Consider the following 23,810-nt stretch of genomic DNA (forward strand, 5'->3'; position numbering starts at 1 on the left):
TAACCAGTAAAGATAAGTATCTCCCTACATATATTTTAACTTCAGATATCTTTGTTTGAACCATATAAAGTTGTGAGGTTTCAAGATCAAAATGAATTTAGGATCAGCAGTTTCACACCTTCCAACCTGTAGAACAGTAAGGCTGCTGAAAAAGAAGATGGACAAAATCTGTGACCCCTTCATCTCTGTCTGCGTGTTACTCACCCCTAAAACTGACAGCTGAATGGGAACTGCTTTTCTGGCTGCAGGGATCATTTGTACTAATTTCTACTCTTCTTTTGTTTCTCCTTAATTCATCCAGAGACTCATTTTTATTAACATAGCATGGCCATGAGTTGCTTGGCATTAATAGCTCTAGCAAAGAACAGAGACAGAACCCTGGCAGCAGTGTATTAAGGGAATTAAAAGTATTACTTCTAGTCAAAGAACTACTGACTGCTTCAACCTGTCTAGTAGAGTAAGAGTAGAAAATATCTTCTCCCCAGTTCAGTAGAGCCATATAATTTGGGCAGTGGAAGTTTGGTAATAAACTCTGCATGCCAAGCTACCTACTCTTCAGGTCAAGATCTAGGAGAAGAATCCTATTAGTGCTAAGACTAAAGTTGGGACAAAAGGAAATATATTCTGCCTGATGATAACATTGGACATTCATAGATAAAATTCAATACTGAGTTAACTCATAGGTTCTATGACTAGATTTTGAAGCATTATAGAAGGGGCACATAATATTTATAAAGCAAAATCTTTTTTTTTTAAATATTTATTCATTCGACAGAGATAGAGACAGCCAGAGAGAGAGGGAACACAAGCAGGGGGAGTGGGAGAGGAAGAAGCAGGCTCATAGCGGAAGAGCCTGATGTGGGGCTCGATCCCATAATGCCAGGATCACGCCCTGAGCCGAAGGCAGACGCTCAACCGCTGTGCCACCCAGGCGCCCCTATAAAGCAAAATCTTGTACCTGAGAATGGAATTACAGTAAAAAACCAGAATTAAATATTTGGTGATACGTAGTTGGCATTACCAATAATAGAAAATACAAATGGAAAATGAGATGAAAAGATATGCCCATAATAGCTGAAGTTAAAATGTTATCGGTTGACATAAGGAGTAACATAATGGAAAACAAAAATTCATTAATACCATCTGGTATGGGCTGAGTTGTGTTACCCACCCCCCAGCCCCAAAATTCATATGTTGAAATCTTCACCACCACTACCCTCAGAATGACTGTATTTGGAGATAGGATCTTTAAAGGAGTAATTACGTTAAAACGAGATACATTAGGGTAGGCCCTAATCCAATTTGTCTACTGTCCTTAAAAGAAGACATTTGGACACAAATATCCAAAGGAAGATCAGGTGAAAACATAGAAGACTGCCATCTACAAGCCAAGGAGAGAGGTCCAACCCTGCCAGCACCTTGATCTTGGACTTCTGCAGAACTGTGAGAAGATAAATTTCTGTTATTTAAGTCACCTAGTCTGTGTACTTTGTTATGGCAGCCTGAGCAGACAAATATACCATGTTCAAGCCACTTGAAGGTAGAATCAGCAGTCCCCAAAATTGAATAAGATCTTAAAAAAAAAAAAAACAAAAAAAAAAAACGAGTTTTAGGAACTATTCAAGAATATATCTTTAAAAGGATAAAATAATAGAACAAAAAAGGAATATTTGTGCATCTGTTTTTTAGGCCTATGACAAATTGAGATAAGCCATTGTATCTATTTCCATTCCCTGCTCCCCACCCCCAAAAACAAAAGTATAAGAGAAGAGAGATTCAACAAAGGAAGTATTTCCTCAATGGTACTTTGTAAATCATAAATGAAAATTAGAATACTGGAAAGTAATTATGTTAGTTTCCTAGGACTACAGTATCAAAATAGTATACTGGGTAGCTTAAAACAACAGAAATTTTTTGACTTACAGTTTTGGAGGCCTGTAGTCCAGAGTGAAAGTGTTGGCAAGACTGTATTCACCTCTCTGAAGGCACTAGGGAAATAACTGTTTGATGCCTCTCTCCTAGTTTCTGGTAGCCTTAGATGGTTTTTGGCTTATAAATGCATCTTCCAGTCCTGTGTCTTCACATGACATTCCCCATGTGTGCCTTTTCATCTTCCCTCTGTATGCATGTGTTTCTTTGTTCACATTTCCCCTTTTTATCTGATACCAGTCATACTGGGATAGGACTCACTTTAGTGATCTCATTTTATCTTGATTACCTCTGTAAAAACCCTGTTTCCAAATATTGTCAAACGCACAGGTACTGTGGGTTGGTTAGAACTTGCACATACTTTTGGGGGACAGTATTCCACCAATAACGTTAATGTACCAGAATGTTAACAGTGTTAATCACTGTGCCATTGTTATGTGTTTTTTTGGTTTTTCTTTTACCTTTTCTATTTTTTTTTCTGCAATGGGCGTATATTCCTTTTATAATCTGAACAATCTGAATGTTATTCAAAAAGTAAGATAAATGATTTTTGTAAAAGTTTCCCTTTTAAATTATTTTTAATTTAGGTCCCAGTTTTTATGTTATATAATCCTGTTTGGTTTAAATTATTTTCTGATTCAGCAAGAGTCCATTTGCATTAATGTAACATTTAGCAATCTGTCACCTGCATAATTATACATCTGTGATTATAGGTAGGGTAGAAGAAACTTCCATCTCTGAATTAAAATAGTCTGTTAGCATTTGTTATCTGTAGAGAGAAGACTGATGTTGTGGTAAGAGGAGGACTATATGAATAAAGAAGGCATTTAGCAGTAGGTATATGAGCAGTGTGAACACCACCAGTTACCTCTACGTCTTGAGTCCCTAGGCCACGAAAGTTTTCTCACGCGTTAAGCAAATAGATGAAGCATCCTAGTAGGCAGCATGTCTTTCTGTTTGGATCATATGCCAAGCTCTTCATTGGTTTTGTGTGAGTTAGTGGTTACTGCTTTTTAAAAGTGTGGTTTTATAAGCTTTCTAATGAAGTGACTTCTTTTTTTCTAGATTTGCCTACAATGGATAAGTCAGTGTTTTTGGAATTATTTAGATTGGCTAGAAATCTGCCATTATATTGCTACTTGTGTTTTCCTTGGTCCTGATTATCAAGTGTATATCTGTATAGCTATATTCAGACATCTGCAACAAGACATTCTGCAGCACACTCAGACTCAAGATCTGCAGGTTTTCCTAAAAGTAAGTAACTTTAGGGGGGAAACGGTGGTTAAGAGTTCATAGCTAACTTTGACGGGATGCTTATATGTCAGATACTTTTCTCGACAATCATTGGAAAACAACCTTAAGAGGTAGGTACTATTATTCTTATTTTAGAGATGAGGAAACTGAGGCACCAACTTAAGATAACACACCAGGGAGTGGTGGGACTGCCGTGTGAAGAAGCTAAGCTGTCTGTTAGCCAGTGTGCTATCCCACAAGATGTATTTTCTATCTATATCTATATCTATCTATATCTACCTATACATATATTCCTTATATCTTATCTGGTCACTAAAAGTTCAAGTTACTATGTTAAGACAGAGGTTTGAAACATTTTTAAAACATTTAATGTAATTTCCTGTGCCTTCATATTCTATATTTTTTTAAACTTTCACCTATTTTTATAAAATGTTTCCATGAAAGATGATTCTATCATAACATTCTTTTTAAAAATTCACTACATTATGTAAGTTAATATTTTAAAACAAGATATAACTTGCTTTCTGTCTCATAATAACATGAGTTTTGAAGCTCTGGACTTTAGGAATATAGTTATATAAATACATCCCTGTGTGCAATTCTTGATGGAAGTCCAACTCTATTTGTTTTAAGTTAAAATCTCTCCTTGAATTTGAAGTATGTGTCCCTCGTCCTGCTCCCCTCACCATCCCACAGGCACATATACACATGAATACACCAAAACCAGCATCTGTCCTTTGCTAGGTTTAGATCAACAAATAATTTCTATGTTAATTAATTTTATCGTTATTCTTTACCACTAGATGCATGTCAGAGCTCTTTTCCCTTTAATCATGATTTTCTATAAATAAATGTTATTTATTATCCAAGATGCCAAACTATCAATAATTTTTATTTTATAAATACTGAATTCAAAAGGTCTCAAACTTTCTCTATATATCACTAGAACTGTTATCTTAGGAACTTTTTTTTTTTTTTTAGAGAGAGAGAGTGAGAGCAAGCATGAGCAGTGTGGGGGTGAGGGGTTGGGGGAGAGAGAAAGGATTTTCAGCAGGCTCCAAGCCCAGCAGGTAGCCTGGCACAGGTCTCCATCTCACGGCCCTGAGATCATGACCTAAGCTGATATCAAGAGTTGGACGCTCAACCAACTGAGCCACCCAGGCGGTCCTTAGGAACATTTTTAGTGAAAAAATATACCAAGACAATGATTGTGCATGTAAAAGGAAAACGTAGGTAGAAAAAGCAAACAACTATCTGCAGGAAGTAATTTGAAGAACAGGGATGGTTAAATGGGGTTATGTTGAGGACAAAATGTGGGTCCCTTTTTAGTAAGGGACACTTTCATCACTACTGTGGTCAATTATAGGAATTTGAGAGTCTGAAATTTTCCCAAGTGCTTATAATATCCTCTAACCTGTAATTCTCTAACCTTTTATCCCACTTCAGTTTCTCTTACAGTGTTTGTCACTAGCTGAAATTTTTTAATATATATTTTTGTCAGTCTTCCTCAGTATAATGTCTGTGTTCCACAAGGTCAGTGATTTTGTCCATCTCAGTTACTAATGGTATTTTCAATGCCTTGAACAGTACCTGGCATATAATAGGTGCCCAATAAATATCTGTTGATAGAATAAACAAATAATACATATAAAGGGAAAGATGAACTTATTTTTGTTCACATTTAATAACAAACATTACTAAATTCTTTAAATCTAATTAACGTTGGTGGTTATTGCAGTTTCTTCTCTTTGTTGACTATTTCTTGATAATGCTATCAGTTTAAACTAAAGAATTTTTAAATGAGGGGGAAAAGGTTACTACTCAAGTCCTATTTAAATTACTAAAATTTTAATTGAATTGGTTTAAATCCAAACTAAGAACATGTTGGCAAAGAATTAATTTTAGCACTTGTCCTGGAACTAAGCTTACTTCTTACTTCTTCTGTTTGCATTCATCTGAGGGATTAGGAAAAACATCTTTCTGATATTGGACTTCATTTTATTTTTTGTTTTATTTTCAACAGGTAGGTCTCAAGTTCACCTGTCCCTTTTGGTGGGCAATTATTTTTCTTGTGAGATAAATTCCAGCATGGTTTATTTAAATATGCATTTACATGCCTCTTTATTCTATTAAGCCCTGTTATGACCTGTTGTTTCCCATGTATATAAACATGTATAGATTCTTTTCCACTTATTTACATATTAACCAATAATGAAACTTTGATTAATAAAGGGGTGTTCATTTTTCCTTCCCTTGAAGACAGCCCAAGTCAGAAATAGTTATATGATTTAAAAATTTCTCATTCAACTGTAGTTATAAGGATTAAACCTGGGGATTTATGTTTTATACTTTCTAATCCAGAAATCTCAGACTTTGTACAAAGGGTGAAAAAAAAAACCTTAGTAATTCTCCATATAATTATATACCACAGCCATAATACTATTCTTATATAGATTACATGTTATTTCCTAACAATACATATTTAAATAGGATTGCTTCTGAAGAGGTGAAGTGGAACAGAGGACTTTTACTTTTTAGTGTATTTGTTGTTGTTGTTGTTTTTCTTTTTGAAGAATGGGTCCATACTTCTTTCATAATAAAAGTTTTTAAAAGGAGGATATTGAATCATTGTATAAAAATGGATAAGACAAGCATCTAACTGTTGTAAATATGTTCAAATAATCAGGCCCAATTGAAAGTTTCCAAAATATTGAAAAGCTACAAACATGCTTTCAACTATTATCAGTTATCCTGAGAAACTTCAGGTAATGAGATGGTTCCAGAAGATTGAAAATATGCAGTTAAAATTTTCCTGTTTTAAATTTCATTTATTGACAGAGAATGACATGATAGGAGCATTGCTTTAGGAATACTAATAATCGGTCTGAAGCATTTAGTATAGAGACAGTATTAATCCATTTGTATTCATTTGGGTTTAGGCTCAAGATTTTAAATTAGGTAATTGGGAGTCTAGACTCATTGCCTACGTTTCTGATAGCCCACTGAGCAGTTCTTCATGATCAGTGTACTAAAAAGATGATTTGGAATTTCTTAGCCCAGTTGGTGAACGTGAATAGTCAGGCCAGGTTTACTTGAAAAACAAAACCCCCAAAACCCCAAACACTTTATTTTTTCCACTTTTGACTAAACCACTAAATGAGTAAATGAATGGCATGGGTATAAGATGATATCAACAAGGTGTTTTCTGAGTTTTTCACAATATCTTTGTAGACACAACAAATAAGTGGGTTTGATAATAGAGCAGTGTTATTATATATTATGTATAATAAGTGCATTATTCCCACACGTGGTGATTGATAGATCAGTCCTGAGCTAAGACAACTTCTAAAGGTTTGCTGAAGGGCTTACTCCTTGGATTTAGGGTCCTGGATGTTTTTATCTGTGACAGATGATGGTTTAGAAAATCTGTGGGCATTACACTTACAGAAGAAAAACATCATCCAGAAAAATAAGTACAGTACTCTCAAATATACCAGTGAACTTGAAAATCTAAAGTTTGTTTTTTAAGTGGAGTGTCTATTTCCCTCCTTTCTCTCGCTCTCTTTTTCTCACTCTCACTCACTCATGCAAGCAAGCCAGTTTAGAGTTTAATAGTACTTTAGAAGACCCACTGTTTTAGCCAACTGGCTATATTGCATTTCTCTCTAGCATGATAATGGGTTGGCAGTGATCTTGGTTTTAGTTTGTGAATTCGATTGAATTCAACTTGGGGAAAACTTCACGGAAATGCCAGGCTAGGAAAAGATTGCCTTCCAGTGAAAATCAGGCTGTGAAGCCTCAAAATACTTAATTAAAATGCTTCAACTAAATCCTGCATGTTATGGCAAAATCAATTTATAATTATGAGAAAATCAGATTAATTTCAATCCAATCAGTAAATTGTCGAGAGGAATTTTGTTGTTGTTCCTGCAGCTGTTACCAGAACATGTTGACAGGGTAAGGAATGGAGATCAGACTGAGAAAACATCACATGAATTGCTAAGCTTTTAAAAGACAGAAGTATACATAGTACAAAAAATAATTCATCATCTGAGGGAATAGATCAAACACGTTCAGTTTTATGTTAACCGTGGTTTGTAAATAAGTGTTTTTCATTGTTCTTATATCCCTTGAGTTTGCCTGCATTCAGATTCTGGCTCTGTCATTCTGTAAGTTTGGACACCTTGCTCAACCTCTCTGTGCCTCAGTTTTCTCATCTGTATAATTAGGTGTGAAATGATACCTATTACATGGAATTGTTGAGGAATTAAATGATATCTTTTTGTAAAATACTTCTAGAACATTGGCACATAGCAAGTGCTTTAAAAAAAAAAAAAGCAGTTATTTGAATATTTACATCCCTGTCCCATCCTTCTCTTGTTTTTAACTGAAGAAAAAGATATGTAGAGAACACAGAAAAGGAAACAGGCCTTTTTTTCTGAGCCCGTAGCTAGACTATATACTTTTGGTCCCATTTTTTTCTTCTCTAGCCCTGTAGACATCTTAGTAAATCATAGTAGTACCTGGCATACACTTCAGATCTAGGTCAGGATCGTTCTCTTACTTTGTATTTTATCAAGGCCTATTCCCTCATTTACCCAGCCAGAATTGGATCATCTTCCTATTCATCACATATGCCCATGTATCCCTCAGCTAAGTTAAAATTAATTAATTAATTTATTATTTATTTATTATTTTTGAATTTTGTATTTAAATTCAATTTAGCTAACATATACTGTATTATTACTTTCATGGGTAGAATTTAGTGATTCATCAGTTGCATATAACACCCAGTGCTCATTACATCAAGTGCCCTCCTTAATAACCATCACCCAATTACCCCATCCCCCCACCCTTTTCCCCTCCAGCAGCCTTCAGTTTGTTTCCTATAGTTAAGAGTCTCTTATGATTTGCCTCCCTCTCTGTTTTCATTTTATTTTATTTTTTCTTCCTTTCCCCTATATTTTCTGTTTTGTTTCTTAAATTCCACTTATGAATGAAATCATATGGTATTTGTCTCTCTCTGCCTGACTTACTTCGCTTAGCATAATACCCTCTAGTTCCATCCATGTTGGTGCAAATGGCAAGATTTCATTCTGTTTGATGGCTAATATTCCATTGTGTGTGTGTGAATATATATATATAAATATCTACACACCACATCTTCTTCACTCATCTGTTGATGGGCATCTGGGCTCTTTTCATATTTTGGCTATTGTGGACATTGCTGCAATAAACATTGGGGTACATGTGCCCTTTTGAATCATTATGTTTACGTTCTTTGGATAAGTACCTAGTAGTGTAATTGCTGGGTCATGGGATAGTTCTAGTTTTACCTTTCTGAGGAGCCTCCATACTGTTTTCCAGAGTAGCTGCACCAGTTTGCATTCCCACCAACAGTGTAGAGGGTTCCCCCTTCTCTGCATCTTCGCCAACATCTGTTGTTTCCTGAGTTGTTAATTTTAGACATTCTGATCAGTGTGAGGTGGTATGAGTTAAAATCTTTTAAGAATCACATATTCTTTCCTAAATTTTTATGAACCTCATACTCTATCCAGAACTACACACATTATATAAATTTCCCTAATCCTGAGGATCATTAGTGTGCTTATTAAAACTGACATATCTAGACTCCTCCCCAGACTTACCAAAACAATTTTCATGACAGGCCTGAGTTGCCAGTTTTTAGTATAAAATCTCAAACAGCTTGAAACCTTTAGAATATGTAAAAATGTTACCTTTGTTTGTTTTTTTTAAAGATTTTTTATTTATTAATTTGACATAGACAGCCAGCGAGAGAGGGAACACAAGCAGGGGGAGTAGGAGAGGAAAAAGCAGGCTCCTACCAGAGGAGCCTGATGTGGAGCTCGATCTCAGAACGCTGGGATCATGCCCTGAGCCGAAGGCAGACGCTCAACGACTGCGCCACCCAGGCGCCCCATAAAAATGTTACCTTTGAAACTTGAATCTGGAATACCAACACCAGGGATTCAAAAGTTTTGGGACTATTGGGCTCAGGAATTTCTAATTATACCAAGCATCCCAGGAGAAACATACTAGAAAAAAACATTACTTACAGATTGGTTGTTTTTCTACTACTTTAACCAAGAATGTAGGTCCTTTTTCATGATAGGGCAAACACAACACACAAAATATCATCTCTAGCAAAGGTAAAGAGCAGAGCTAAGTTCACAAAACCCCTTAGCTCATGTGACTCTTACTATATAATTTATGCTGCTTATGTGAGATTTGATATTCATGTAAATCCTTTAAGTTACCTCAGTGTATATAAAGTTCTACACCTTTTGTGGTAAACTTTTATGTTTCCAGGTGATTATTAATAAGTATCAACTCATTGTTCCTATTTAACCCACTCAAAGTGACTTTTTTCCCAGACTTTATAAAGAACTATTACATCTTTTTTGAAATCACCTTTCAAATGCATTAATAATTAAATCTGGGAAAGAATATAGCAGAAAATACCTAAACTTGATCCTGAAGTCATAAAACTAAGGCATATGATGTTAGCACACTCAGTCTGTTTGTACTTTGTATCTATTTACTACCCCCAAAGGCCTTATCTTTGATTCAGATTCCAAATTTACAGGGCTTGCAGTAGTTCTAAAAACATTTTTGCTAGAAATTATTTTTGGAAACTTTAACTGATAAAAGTAATGTTTGAAAGTATAGGTATAGCTTGATTTCTGTAAGAGGCACATTCCTGAGAAGTTGCAAGAAAAGACAGTAATATAATATTTTAAGTGAATTGTTCCCTTATCTTTTTGGCAAGGGGTTGAAAAACAGACTGAAGTCAGTAATCTTTGATATTGAACATTATAGATTTGTAGTGTGATCAAGAAAATCTAATTTAGCCATTTTAGAGACCATCAGTTAATAGAGATGTTCTTACTATGAAACCATTAACACCTTGAGTGCTTACTGAATGTCAGGCACTGGGCAAAGGGATTTATGGGTATTGTTAATTCACTCATTGACTTATCCAGCTGTTGTACAACAGCTATGTCCCAGGCACAGCTGTGTCACAAGACAAGCCATGTCCCTACCAACATTGACCTTTCATTCTACTGGTAGACAAATATTTGAATGAATATATCATGTTTCAGGTTTTGATAGATCTTACTATAAGGAAATCAAACATCTTAAGAGAGTCAGACTAAGTCAGAGTTGCTATCTAGATAGAGTCCAGCAAAGGCTACTCTGAGAGAGTAAGCAGAGATCTGAGTGAAGCAAAGGAAAAAAGCAATGCTAGGACTTCTCAGCAAGCTTCTTCTATATAAGAAGGCAAAGGCAGAATCTTAGAGGTAAGAATGAGGCTGGCCCACTTAGGAAGTGTTGAGATGACCACTGTGGCCAGAACAAGGTGAGATAGAACAGTAAGAGAGGAGTCAGGAGCCAGATCATATAAGGTTTTATAGTCCATGAAAAGGAGTTCAGACAGTACAACCTTATGCCATTATTGTATGCATTTGCACACGAGAAACTGAGGCTTAGAGTGTCAGTAAACTTCCCCAGGTTCATACATCTAGTAACTAGTATAGTGGAGTTTGAACCCTTTTTTGGTCTGAATCCAAATCTTGTAGTCCTTCTAGTTTATCAGGTTGTCTCTCACTGACTAGTCTGGTTACCTTTTTAAAAATCCTAAACTGAATGGCCCTTTTAATTAAATGTTCTCAATAGTAAAAGAAAATCAGTGGATGTGTATTTGAAACTGGGTTCTGTATACAAAGGGGAGAGGCAAGCTGTGTGTATGCCAAATCATGTAATAGTGAATGCACATGAAGTATTGTGGTTTAGAATAGTAATTTTTATTTTTCATTTTATTATTTTTTAAAAGATTTTATTTATTTGACAGAGCGAGCAAGCAAGAGAGAGAGCACAAGCCCAGGGAGAGGCAGAGGGAGAGGGAGAAGCAGGCTCTCCGCTGAGCAGGGAGCCTGATGTGGGGCTTGATCCCAGGACGCTGGGATCATGACCTGAGCCAAAGGCAGGCACTTAACCAACTGAGCCACCCAGGCACTGTAGAATAGTAATTTTTAATGCCTTTTGATGATTCAACGTCTGAAACCTAGAATTAATGAAGAGAACCAGCATTGAAGGTATTATACTGGTTAAAAAGTCATTAGGTACACAAAAGAAAATTCAGTATGCTCAAAATGAACCAAGATATAAACCACTTCAGAAGTAACGGATTATCTATAAACCACTTCAGAAGTAACGGATTATCTATAAACCACTTCAGAAGTAACGGATTATCTATAAACCACTTCAGAAGTAACGGATTAAAAAAAAAAAAACGTGAAATAGTGCATTGTTTATGTAAGAAGGGATAGTGTTGTCTTATAGAATTACATATGTCTGCTATTTAAAGAATAAGGGAATTCAGGTGTGCCTGGCTGGCTTAGTCAGTAGAGCATGCAACTTTTGATCTCAGGGCCATAAATTCAAGCCCCACGTTGGGGGTAGATATTACTTATGGGGGGAAAAAAAAAGAAGGAATGAGTGAATTCATACTTTTATAGAGTCCAATATACTGAGGTCTATAAATAAAATGATAAAGCAGTATTCTGAGGAAATATCTGTTATAAATTGAACGATAAGCTGGCAGTCTAAGTGGTCATAATTACAAAGTAAAGTTATCCACTAAAGTCATTAGAGAACATTTAGGATAAAATGAAAAATATACCACTCTGAAGATGAAAAGTAGAATTAGAAATTCTGAAGATTTTATGCCGAGTTATAAATTGTAAAATTTAAATAGTGAACTACATCATTTAAAAACATTCTTTTAAAAATAATATTTTTCTCTTATGAAATATGACCTTAATAGACTTATTTGGCCATTTTTATTTGTTTCAAGTTTTTATTTAAATTCCAGTTAGTTAACATACAGTGTAATATTAGTTTCAGGAGAATTCAGTGATTCATTACTAACATATAATACCCAGTGTTTATCATAAGGGCTCTCCATAATCCCTATCACCGATTTAACCCATCCCCCATCCTCCTCCCCTCCAGCAACCCTCAGTTTGTTCTCTATAGTTAAGAGTCTGATTTATGGTTGTCTCCCATTTTCCCCCATGTTCATTTGTTTTATTTCTTAAATCCACATGTAAGTGAAATCATATGGCATTTGTCTTTGACTGACTTATTTTGCTTAGCATAATATACTCTAGCTCCATCCACCTCATTGTAAATGGCAAGATTTCATTCTTTTTGATGGCTGAGTAATATTCCATTGTGTATATATATACCATATCTTCTTTATCCATTCATCAGTTGATAGACATTTGGGCTTCTTCCATAATTTGGCTATTGTTGATAATGCTACTATAAACATTGGGGTGCACGTGTCCCTTCGAATCAGTCTTTTTGTGTCCTTTGGGTAAATACCTAGTAGTACAATTGCTGGGTCATAGGATAGTTCTGTTTTTACCTTTTTGAGAAAACTCCATACTGTTTTCGAGAGTGGCTGCACAAGTTTGCATTACGGGTGTCTCTTCAGTATAGTTATCAGGTTATTTTCTCTTTATTTTAAAATTAACATCCAAAATTAAAGCCATAATTCAAAAAAACATTTTAAGGGATAAATATATGTAAAACAAGTGATAGCAGTGGTTCTCCATAAGTAGTTTTTTTTTTTTATAAATTAAGTGGAACAGTAATTAAAAGATGCCCAATAGATTTTGCATATTTTTGCCCAGAAAAGGATTGTTAGAGCTGTTCAAATGGTGTCATCTATTATGATTCAGTTAATGAACAATAAGGATTCTTTAAAAAATCATGAATATGCACTAAAGCAATTTTTCTGACATTGGGTTTTTATCTGGTTAGAATAACACATTAATATAATTTCTCTCCAACTGAGATATAGTTTTAATGAGGAGTTGATCAGTGCCAAATCACACATAATTTGAATGAAAAGAATGGACAAATTCATAAATAGTTCCATGACCACACAGTAACTATTAAAAGTGAATTCTTGAACAGTAAGAATGGTCTTACTTCAATCCTATTTTTCCCCTAAAGCAAAGTGAAATATTTTTTGATAGGAGAGAATTTTACAAAGACCCAGTATTTCTGCTCTTCATAGGATGAACATCTTCCCTTTGATTGAGTTGCTTATATATAAAACTGGAGTCACAATATATACCTCAGCTGTTAATGTTTTAGGACAGGGACCTGCCAAAATAACTTTGTGTCTTCTGTTTACAATTAAGAATGAATGAGTTAATGAAGAAATAAAAGAATAGATAACATTATAATTATTTTTTAAGTTAAAAGTTCAAATTTTTGTGTTGGAAGGAATTAGATCTAGCCAATGTTATAATGTTATGCATACAACTTAACATCATTTAGTTCTTTGAGCTATGACATCAGACTTGTAGATGAGTAATACTTTTGTTTAATGTACCAACTATTCCTCCAGGTTACCCATATTTTAGGTGACAAATGGCAAAATAAGTATAAGTTCTCCCAAGTTATTTGCAAGCTATGAACTATTAAGTAAGTGAGCAGTGACATCTGAGGGAGGACTTTACAAACATTCATTCTTACTGAGAATCGCGTGTAATGTTTTCCTAGTTGTTATGCATTTGTGTGACTCCTGTATAAACTGATTACCTCTAACACAATATCTGGTATAGTATAATATGTTACCTTTTATTCTTTTTGAGTTGCTTTTGGTTTTTGTTAATAACTTTTACCTTTAAAAACTGTAATCTCTAGAAAGGCATGAATTGTCCAATTTTTAAAATAACCTCCAAAACTCTGAACATACTACTACACTGGATCAGATATGATTTTTCTTTAGAATTTTTGTTTTATTTTGGAGGGTAGGTACTAATAGCTAGTATTTGGAAATGCTAAAAGAAATAGCCATACAATTCCCTTAAAGTCTCCAAGATTCTAAGTGACTATTCCTACTGTTTTAATTTATTCTTGAGTGCCTCATTTGGGACACTAACCATTAAATTCAGAATTAGCATAGACATGCGTAGTACCAACATTATGAGTTACAGACTATTGAAGGTTTTATGAACCTTCAGAGCTGTAGAACAGATATTTCTTGCAACATTATAGTATCCTTTGATAAGCTTTAGGGATTTTATTAATTAAAACTGTGAACAATCATTCTATAATTGAAACTTTATCCAAAATAGTAGGAAGATTTCATTATCTAAGAGTTCACCTTATTTTTTGTTAGCTTTATGTAAAGCATATTTGGTTTTAAAAACAGACAACCTTGTTTCGTAGGTACATGATTTCTTCCTATCACATACACAGCCTACTAGATAAAAAGCAATTACACATGTACTAGCAACATAAAGCCCCCATCTATAGCTGAAAAAAAAAGTCAACTATTTAAAATTCATTAACTTAGAATTGTGTTTCTTTACCCAAGGAAATTAACTTCTCTTTATATTTTTTGACAGGAAGAAGCACTGCATGGTTTTCGAGTTAGTGATTACTTTGAATACATGGAGATTCTGGAACAAAACTACCGACCAGTGGTGCTGAGAGACATGCGGAATGTTAGAGTGCAGAGCACATAGATGGTGGAGCACACAGTTTAATGTGATGTTTTATTTATTTGTAAAGGAAACAGAGGGACTGGACTGTTCTCTGTGTCTATAACAACATATGTTTGTGAATACACATACTGTGAATCAATACTGGGACTTTTTCAATATAATAATATATATTCAAGTAGGAATTCGCTCAATTTGTGACATGAAGTAAGTTCATTTTTGTTAAGTTCATTGTTTTGTGAGGTTTAGAATCAGATCTAATTTACTTATAGTTCTTTGTGTTTAACAGCTAATCCCAACCGACATCTCTTTCTTCACCAGAAGATTATTTTTTTTTCCAAATGAGTTTTGAGAGAAGCATCAAACTGTATATAATTATTTGACTAGCCAGAGAGAGAGTCCATAGAAACAAGGAAGACATTTGTTTTCTTCATGTTTTGTCTGCACATATAAAGGAAAATAGACAAAGCCACAACTACTAATTTTACATGTGGAGGAAATAAATGATATTTATCATGGCAAATGCTAAGAAAACTGTTGTTCAGACATAATTGTTTTTCTAGGAATTGCTTTTGATACCTGTATCAACTTACAATTTTTCATGTGAAATGTAGCCTCTACATGGTTCATTTAAAAGATAGATTGGTTATTTCATACTGATAAGCATTTGACTCATTTGTTATGCATTTTTCTTAGTGATAAATTTTATTTGTACTGAACTTAAAAACATTAGAATAATTTCTAAATTATTTTAAATGACTAACACGATGTTTTATTTAAATAGAAGGCTTTGCTCCAATGAGATTAATACAATATGCTAAGGTCTATTTTCTTATAACTGTCACATTTAATATATGAAAAGTAATACACAAAAATACTTTGCAGTTAGCAATTTTAACAAGTTTTTTAAAATTATAGGTAGTAGTCATTTTGCATGCATTACTTATATTTAAATATAAATCAACCATTAAAACCATTTTGAAGCCTTTTTTTTTAAACCAAAAATAGCTCATCCACAAACTCATTTTTCTTTTCAGTATCATGAAACAACTGGCACCATACAGTTTTCAGTTTTGTGATATCTAGGCTATTATAATATCAACCTTCCAAAATTAGGCTTTATGCTGTAAATGCTAACAGTAGCTGCTCAGTAATGGTGTTCGTAAAGGGCACTGAAAAAGTTGAGAAAAGAAAATTGAGCAAGTTAATTTGACCTATTGCTCCCTTTAGCTCTGGTTGATAGGAGTTAAGTAAGGCAGTCCTAGGTTACTACAAAATACCAAGCTTTGTCTACTTTCAAACTTAATTTTGGAAAGCTGTAATACATGTTAATGGTTTCATTTCTTCCCATCCTGTTCCTGAGTTACTGTTATTGATACTAAGAAATTGCAGCTTTATTTCCTTTTTAAAAGCTCTTACACGGTAATTGGAAATACAAATGGAGAAGGAACTATAACTTAGTTTTGTAATATTCATTGGTGATTTTGATTAGAAACTGAAGTAAGATCTAGGTAATAACAGTTACATTTTGGAAAAGTGAATTCAGCTGGAGCCAGAAGGTGTTTGTTTTTATTTGTTAAATAAATGTCTTATGAACAATGACCTAGCAATTTGGTGAAATAAAATGTAAAATATGGTAGTTTATGTAGCTAGCATTGTAAATTATTTTGTACCTATTATTTTAATAATACTCTTTAGAATAGAAATAAATACAACCCTGCCTTGCCTTTCAGTTTTGTTTTTAATTATTTAAAGTGTAAGTCCTTGGGTAGGACAGACTTTATTTCTACTTTGTGAATTGGTACCTCATACATTTTAACAGGATTCATTATAAGAAACTATATTTTATGATAACAATGTAAACAAATTTGTGAAAAATTTAAGCGCTCATATATAAATCTTTGAGTATCTGTTTTCAGAATTTCATCTCTGTCGTTACGCCTCTTCATGATGCATAGGCATCTAAGGAATCTGTGAAGGTAAAGTAAATCTCAGAAATTAATCTAACCTTAACAATTCTACCCAAATTTATGATTATTAAATTATGTTATGCTCTAGTTTGATTTTCCAATTCCAAGATGTTGAAGAAATTTCTTTGGTTGTTCATTAAACAGACATGTTTTGAGGCTTGTACATATAATGAAATATTTTGAATATTCAGGATAGGATAAATGAAATAACAGTACTGCCACTCCCAGAGTCCACAGTCCTCATGGATAGATGAATAATTTTGAACTGTGGAAAATGTAGTTTTAAAGATGACAAGAATTGATCCCTGGCTTTGGTGGCTTTGAAAACAGCAGTTCTGATGGAGTAGTGAAGTTTGTTTAGATCAGGGTTAATTGATGCTGAGAAGAAAGACTAAAGACTGACCCTTCTAGGAGCACTGCTGAACAGAGAGAGTATGGGTGGTAGCTACAGGCGGCCTGGGGTCGAGAGACTTTTTAAGATGGAAAATAGAAGCAGTTTATGTAAGTAGAAATGGTGCAGTAGAGAAAGAAAAACATGCTGAAGAGAAAAATGCTGGAGTGAATGTCATGAGACTCATTACTGTAGGAATGAAAACTGCAATAGCCATTTTGGAAGTTTGGGTTTTGTTTTGTTTTTCTTTTTCAAATTAAGTTAAACACACACTTCATTATGTGACTCAGCAGTATTCCTTCTAGGCATTTCCCCCAAGGAAATAAAAGACATGTCCATACAAAGGCATGCATGAATAATATAGCTTTATTCATTATAGTCCCAAAATGGAAACAACCCAAAACTCAACTGGTGAATGGATAAACAAATGGAATACAACTCAGCATTAAAAAATGCCACCTACTAATGCACACAAAAGAACACATATTGTTGGATTCCATTTACATGATGTTTTAGAAAAGGCATATCTATAGTGACAGAATGTTACTGGTTTCCAGGGCCTAGGTTGTGAGTGGGTGTGAAGAAAGGGGATTTACTGCATAGAGGTGTCTATGTCATAATTGTAGTGATGGTTACATGCCTGTATTTTTAAAAGTACTTTGAAATGTATGCTTAAAATGGGTGAATTTTACATTTCACCTCAGTAAAGCTGATTATCAAAAGATAAATACTGCAAAGAGAAATTGACAAATCTGTTATAACGGAAGCGTTTCAACATTAGCAATTATGTTAGCTGTAGGTTACTTGTGGATGCCTTAAACAAGTTGAGGAAAATCCTTTCTGTTCCTATTTTGGTGAGAGTTTCGGAAATAGAATTTCTGTCTGGAAATGATTTTATTGAATACTTTATGTAAAAGTAATCTTTACATGAGTTTCCCCCTTTTTTTGGTCTGTTGATATGATAATTTCCCAACATTTCTAATGCTAAACCAACCTTGCATTCCTGAGATTAACTCTACTTGGTCATAATATTTTATCATTTTTACATACTGTCAGATTTGATTTGTTAAAATTTTGTTAGGGATTTTTATGTCTGTGTTCATAAGGGATATTGATCTGTAGTTTTCTTTTTCTGATTTTGATATCATGGTAATGCTGGCTTCATAACATGAGAAGTGTTCATCTGTTTTCTAGAAGTTTATACAAAATGGTATTATATTTTTTCCTTCAATGTTTGGTAGAATTTCCCAGTAAAGCCTGGAATTTTCTTTGTGATAAGATTTTTTACAAAAAAAAAAAATTTAATTTCTCTAATAGACACATGGCTATTCAAAATATTCGTAAGTGAACTTTGGTAATTTCTTTTAAGGAATTTCTCCATTTTATCAGATTGTCAAATTTATAGGCACTGAATTGTTCATAGTTATTACTTTGTTACATTTTTAATATGTGTAGAATTTGTGGTGATGTCACTACTCTCAGTTTTGGTATTGTTCATTTTTATTTTGTTTTTTTTTTTCTTGATCTGTCTGGCTAGAAGTTTGTGCATGTTCTCAAAGAACTAGCTTTTAGTTTGAACAGTTTCTCTTTTTCTGTTTTCTGTTCCATTGATTTCCATTCAGAACTTTATTATTTCCTTCTACTTGCTTGAGTTTCATTTGCTTCTATTTCTCTAGTTTCTTAGTCATTTATTTTAGATCCTTCCTTTCTAGTATGGGTGTTCAGTGCTATGGAATTCCCAATATGTACTGCCTTAGTTGCAGCCACAAATTTTGATATGTTGCGTATACATTTTATATAGTTGGGAATACTTTATATTCTACCTTTTGATTTTTCTGTTTGATACATGGGTTATTTAGAGATCGGTAATTTAGATTCCCAAATATTTTGGGATTTTTCCAGGTATACAGTTGAACAATACAGATTTGAACTGTGTGGGTTCATTTACAATTTTTTTTACAGTGTAGTCCCGTAGATGTATTTTCTCTTAACGACTTAACATTTTTCCATCTAGCTTAGTTTAAGAATAGAGTATATAATACATAAAATATCCAAAATATATGTATTAACTGACTGTTATCAGTAGGGCTTCCAGTAAACAGTAGGCTATTTGTAGTCACATTTTTGAGCAAGTCAAATGTTATATGTGGATCTTCCACTATGGGGAGTGGGAGTGAGTGTCAGCTCCCCTAAATACTGTGTTGTTCAAGGGTCAGCTGTATTTCTGTTATTGATTTCTAGTTTAATTTCACTGTGGCTAGAACATTCATTATGTTAATCCTCTTAAATTTATTAACATTTGTTTTATGTCCCAGATTATCTACCCATAAGTGCTTTTCATATAACTTAAAAGAAATATATATTTTGCTCTTTTTGTGTAGAGTGGTCTGTGCATCTCAGATCAAATTGTTTGGCATTGTTTGTCTTGTGTATCTTTACTGACCTTTCTGGCTACTTGTTTTAGCTATTGTGAGAATAATGTTGAAATTAATTGTAATTGTGGATTTTCTGTATCTCCTTTCAGTTCAGTTTTTCCTTCATGCATTTTGAAGCTCAATTATTAGGTGTATATATTTTATGATTGTTATATACTTTTGATAAATTAACTGCTTTATCCTTGTGAAATAACTGTTTATCCTTAGTAATATTTTTTCTTCTGAAGTCTGAATTTAATATCTAATATTTAATAGTCTTCTGAATTTAACATTGATATGACTATTCCAAAGTTTTGTTTTGTTGTTTAGGATTTGTGTGATCTTTCTCCATTATTTTACTTTACCCTTATGTATTTTTTATATTTAAAGTGATTTTATTGTAGGCAGCATAAAATTGGGCCTAGCTCCACCCCTTCCCCAATCTTGGCAAATCATACCTTCTAATTAGGATGTTTAGACCAATTACATTTCATGTAATTATTGATATGTTTGGGTTTACATTTTATATTTGCACTTATCATCTTGTTTGTTTTCTGTTTGTTTCAACTGTTTTTATTCCCCTTTTTTTCCTGCCTTCTTTTGTATTGTTTTAGTTGATTCCATATTATGCTCTTCACTGGTTTATTAGATGTATTTCTTTCTTTATATTAGTGCAACTTTCAGGTTTGTGTTACACGTCTTTAGTTATCCACAGTCTGCCTTCAAATAATATTACACCACTTTGTCTTTAGTATAAGAACCTTATAAACAATAAACTCCAAAAGTTTACTGGGTCACTCTAATCCAAAGCATTATCTCATTTCTCTTAAATTATTAAAGGTTTCTTAACTATCCTCTTGTAAATAATTATATAGTCTTACATTCTATTTCTTATATTATTATTTTGAATTTTTTCACTCTCATTATTTAATGCTAGCATTATTATTCAACAAATGGATCAGTAATAAACACTTTTCTTTGGGAATGTCATCTCCCCAAAATTAAGTACATATTTCAAAAGGACAGAGGCAAAGGTTATTAATTTCCATCTCCCAGAAATTCTACCCCAGTGCCAGGCACGGAGCAGAATATCATATTATTTGCTGAATGAAATATCAAAGTTGTTTTGAATTATTACAATAATACAGAAGGAACACAGTTTGAAACCTCAGACCACATTTTCCCCTCCACTCCTTTAATAGGTAAAGCAGGGAGGAAACAACTTATGTTCTTGTTACAAATGTTTTCTTATTGTTTGTTGTGGAATGTATTTTTTATACAAATAATAGTTTACTAAATTGTTTAGCAATGATTATAACTAAAATGTATGTGTGTTTTCCTTCTGTGTGTGTGTGTGTGTATGCATGTGTGAGTGGTTCTTTGCATATGGGTATTATTTTGGCTATAACATGCACCTGAAAGGCTTGTGTGACCTAGCTGAGGAATCTAACCATTATTTGGAAATACCATTTTGAAATACACCGTGTGTGCTTATCTTTTATTTATAAAAATGGACAAATTTGGTGTCTGAATCTGTATAACCAGGTAGACAGTCATGTCCTAAATGATACAGTTCTGAAGGCAGAAGTGTTGAACATCTCATGTGTCAAGATCTCTCCTAGCAGAATGATGCTGAATATTTCTAAATTTGTTCTTGCTAAGCCTGTCCTTACTATTCCTGTATTATATATGATGGTTTAGACATAAACCAACAAACTACAGCCTCTTTCTGTAAATAAAGTTTCACTGGAACACTGCTTATTTGTTTATGTATTGTCTATTGCTCTTTTACAATGGCAGAGTTGAATAGTTGTGACAGTATATGTGGCCCGCAAAACCTAAAATATTTGTTATCTAGCCCTTTACAGGAAGTTTTTGCCAACTCTGGTTTAGAGTACTAATTATGTGTATAAATCCAAATCCACTTTGGGATAAACTTTTTAGAAATACAGAAGACGCTAGAGGACATCTAATCCAAAACCTTTATTTCACAAATGAAGCTATGACTCAGAAAGTAAAGAGGGGTCCCAAGATTATATAGAGGAGAAATATAATGCAGTAGATAAAACTGAGAGCTCAGGAGGCTGACTGCCTGAATTTAGATCCTGGCTCTGTCATCAAGTTAACTCCTCTGTACCTCAGTTTACTTGTTGGTAAAGTGGGCATAGTAGTAGTAACTACCTCGTAGGATTAGATGCAATGCCTGCATTTTTAACAATTCCTTAGCAAGCCTTCAGTAAATTGTAGCTATTATTATTATTTGCTATCATAAGGCTAGTTGGTGATTGGATAGCCTGGAACCTAGTTCTTCTGACTTTAAGTTCAAACCTCTTTCAACTGTATTATTTATTTATTCATTTAGTCACTCAGTATGTCTTTATTAAATTCCTACTGTGGATCAGACTCTCTTAGGTATGGTTATAATCTTTTCCTTCATTCAGCCTTTTTCAGGAGTAACATATTTTCCTGTTTTATGTTTTCCTTACTGGTTATAAAATGACAGAAATGTCCTATACAATCCAAGGCTAGACATATTTTTGTACTTTATTCAGTTTCCCCATGTTTCCTTCTCATTTTGAAAGGCTAATTTTTTCATACTCTAGATTTTGTGATACAGATCAATATATAATGGATTAGCAATGTATTTTTGAATTGTTTTATATTCTCCAGTGATAAATAAAATGTTTTATGTGACAAAAATTTACTAACATGTTCTTTGTAGCAAAATTGACTTACCTACACCTTTTTTTCAGCAGAATATTAAGTGTTATTATTTAAGTAAATACATTGGCACCTACTTATCTGATGAGTTTAAACAGGGTCAGGGCAGTTAACCTCATACAAACCTTGATTTTCAGCACTAGCAATATTTTAGCTTTTAAAAACAGTTAATTTCTTTGGCATGTTTCCCACCCCATATTCTACTGTTGGCATTAGGCCACCATGAAATGCTAAGCACCACGGAAATAATTGGACTGTCATGTTTGCTAATAGAGTGCATTTGAGATACACTGGGGGAGACAGTTATTAAAATGTTGGCTGTTAAAATTTGATCATCTAATCCAGGATTTAGGCTTTGATCTGCTATCAGAATAAGTGTCAGTTCTTTATCGTTACACATTTATATTTAGTCTTTACCTAAAATGCGAAGGTTCATCTTTTTTAGAGCATCTCTAAAATCCTTTCTCTTACAACATCAAATATAATTAACTACAGTTTCATTGGAAATCATTAGATAATGGAAACCAAAATGCTTCTATTGGTCAAATGATCTCCATATTATATCAACATAACTGCCTACATTTTAATTTTCCTTAGAGCAAATTTCACAAATTAATATTTTGCTTACTATCATGAAATTATTTTGGCTTAAAAAAGTATTTATTAGAATGCACAATGGGTACAGCAGAGACTGGTTAATGTTCCACACTCAGTTTCTCTTCCAGGGCTAAGTATATTACAGGGCATTTAATCAGCTTCACTGATGTTAAGTAAGCTAGCTAAGGCATAAAGAGCAGATGTGCCTTCTCTCTGAGCTTTCTTTTCTCTTTCTTGGTGCCCCTGGAGCCTGGATACTTGAATTTGTGAAAAGCAAAACCTCCCTACCAACCCATGTTGGACTGTGACCTAAGGAAGAAACCAACCTTACATTAAATAATTATTCATTAATTAAGAAAATTAAGATTAAGAGAATCTCTTAACAGAGATCTTAAACAGAGTGATAAAACTTGTACAAGAAAAGATGAGAATACAAGTGCATATTTTATAAGCCCTGAAGAGTATTGAAAGGAATTGTGGTAGGAAGATTCAGAGGAAGAAGGTATTACCTCGAGCTAAGTGACCATGGGGGTAGCAAGATTTTCACCCAGAACAAAAGGAATAGAGCAAAACACCAGGGGGAGCAATAGAGGGCATATTGAGAATTGCCTGAGCAGAGTGAGACTACAAGAAGCAATGAAGGAGTTTGTGTAAAACCCTGTAGCTAGTGTGGAGGTTTTGCTGAAGGGAAAATACTAGAAGATAAACCTGACTGGCCAAATAATTCATACTCTCTCCTGTAGGTTGTGAGTAATACTGAACATTTTTCAACAGAAGAGGAACATGATGTAGTAATTAATCTTAAAACTTAATACAAACATCTTTGAATATTCTGGTAACTACAGATCTAATTTGCTTTATTTCAAATTCTCTTTAAAGACTTCTCTTTGAAGAATTTCTAGCTTAGCAATCACTTTTTATTCAACAAATTTTATTAAATAAATATATTAATCTATCATGACTGAAATGCTATGTTGAAAACAAT

The 23,810-nt window shown here is 33.7% G+C and overlaps 1 protein-coding gene across 6 annotated transcripts in view; it reads left to right on the forward strand.

Annotated features, from left to right (window-relative positions):
- The window catches only part of TBC1D32 (TBC1 domain family member 32), a 216,044-nt gene extending 194,780 nt beyond the window's left edge, over window positions 1-21,264 (forward strand). For all 6 annotated transcript variants that reach the window (XM_057311112.1, XM_057311111.1, XM_044386282.3 and 3 more), the window contains 2 exons: window positions 2,995-3,183; window positions 14,637-21,264. In XM_057311112.1, coding sequence (XP_057167095.1) covers window positions 2,995-3,183; window positions 14,637-14,756 — 309 coding nt within the window. In that variant the 3' untranslated portion in view covers window positions 14,757-21,264. The remainder of the gene's footprint in view (window positions 1-2,994; window positions 3,184-14,636) is intronic.
- The last annotated feature ends 2,546 nt before the right edge of the window (window positions 21,265-23,810 follow it).

Source organism: Ursus arctos, unplaced genomic scaffold (assembly GCF_023065955.2).
Source record: "Ursus arctos isolate Adak ecotype North America unplaced genomic scaffold, UrsArc2.0 scaffold_13, whole genome shotgun sequence".
Taxonomy (NCBI): domain Eukaryota; kingdom Metazoa; phylum Chordata; class Mammalia; order Carnivora; family Ursidae; genus Ursus; species Ursus arctos.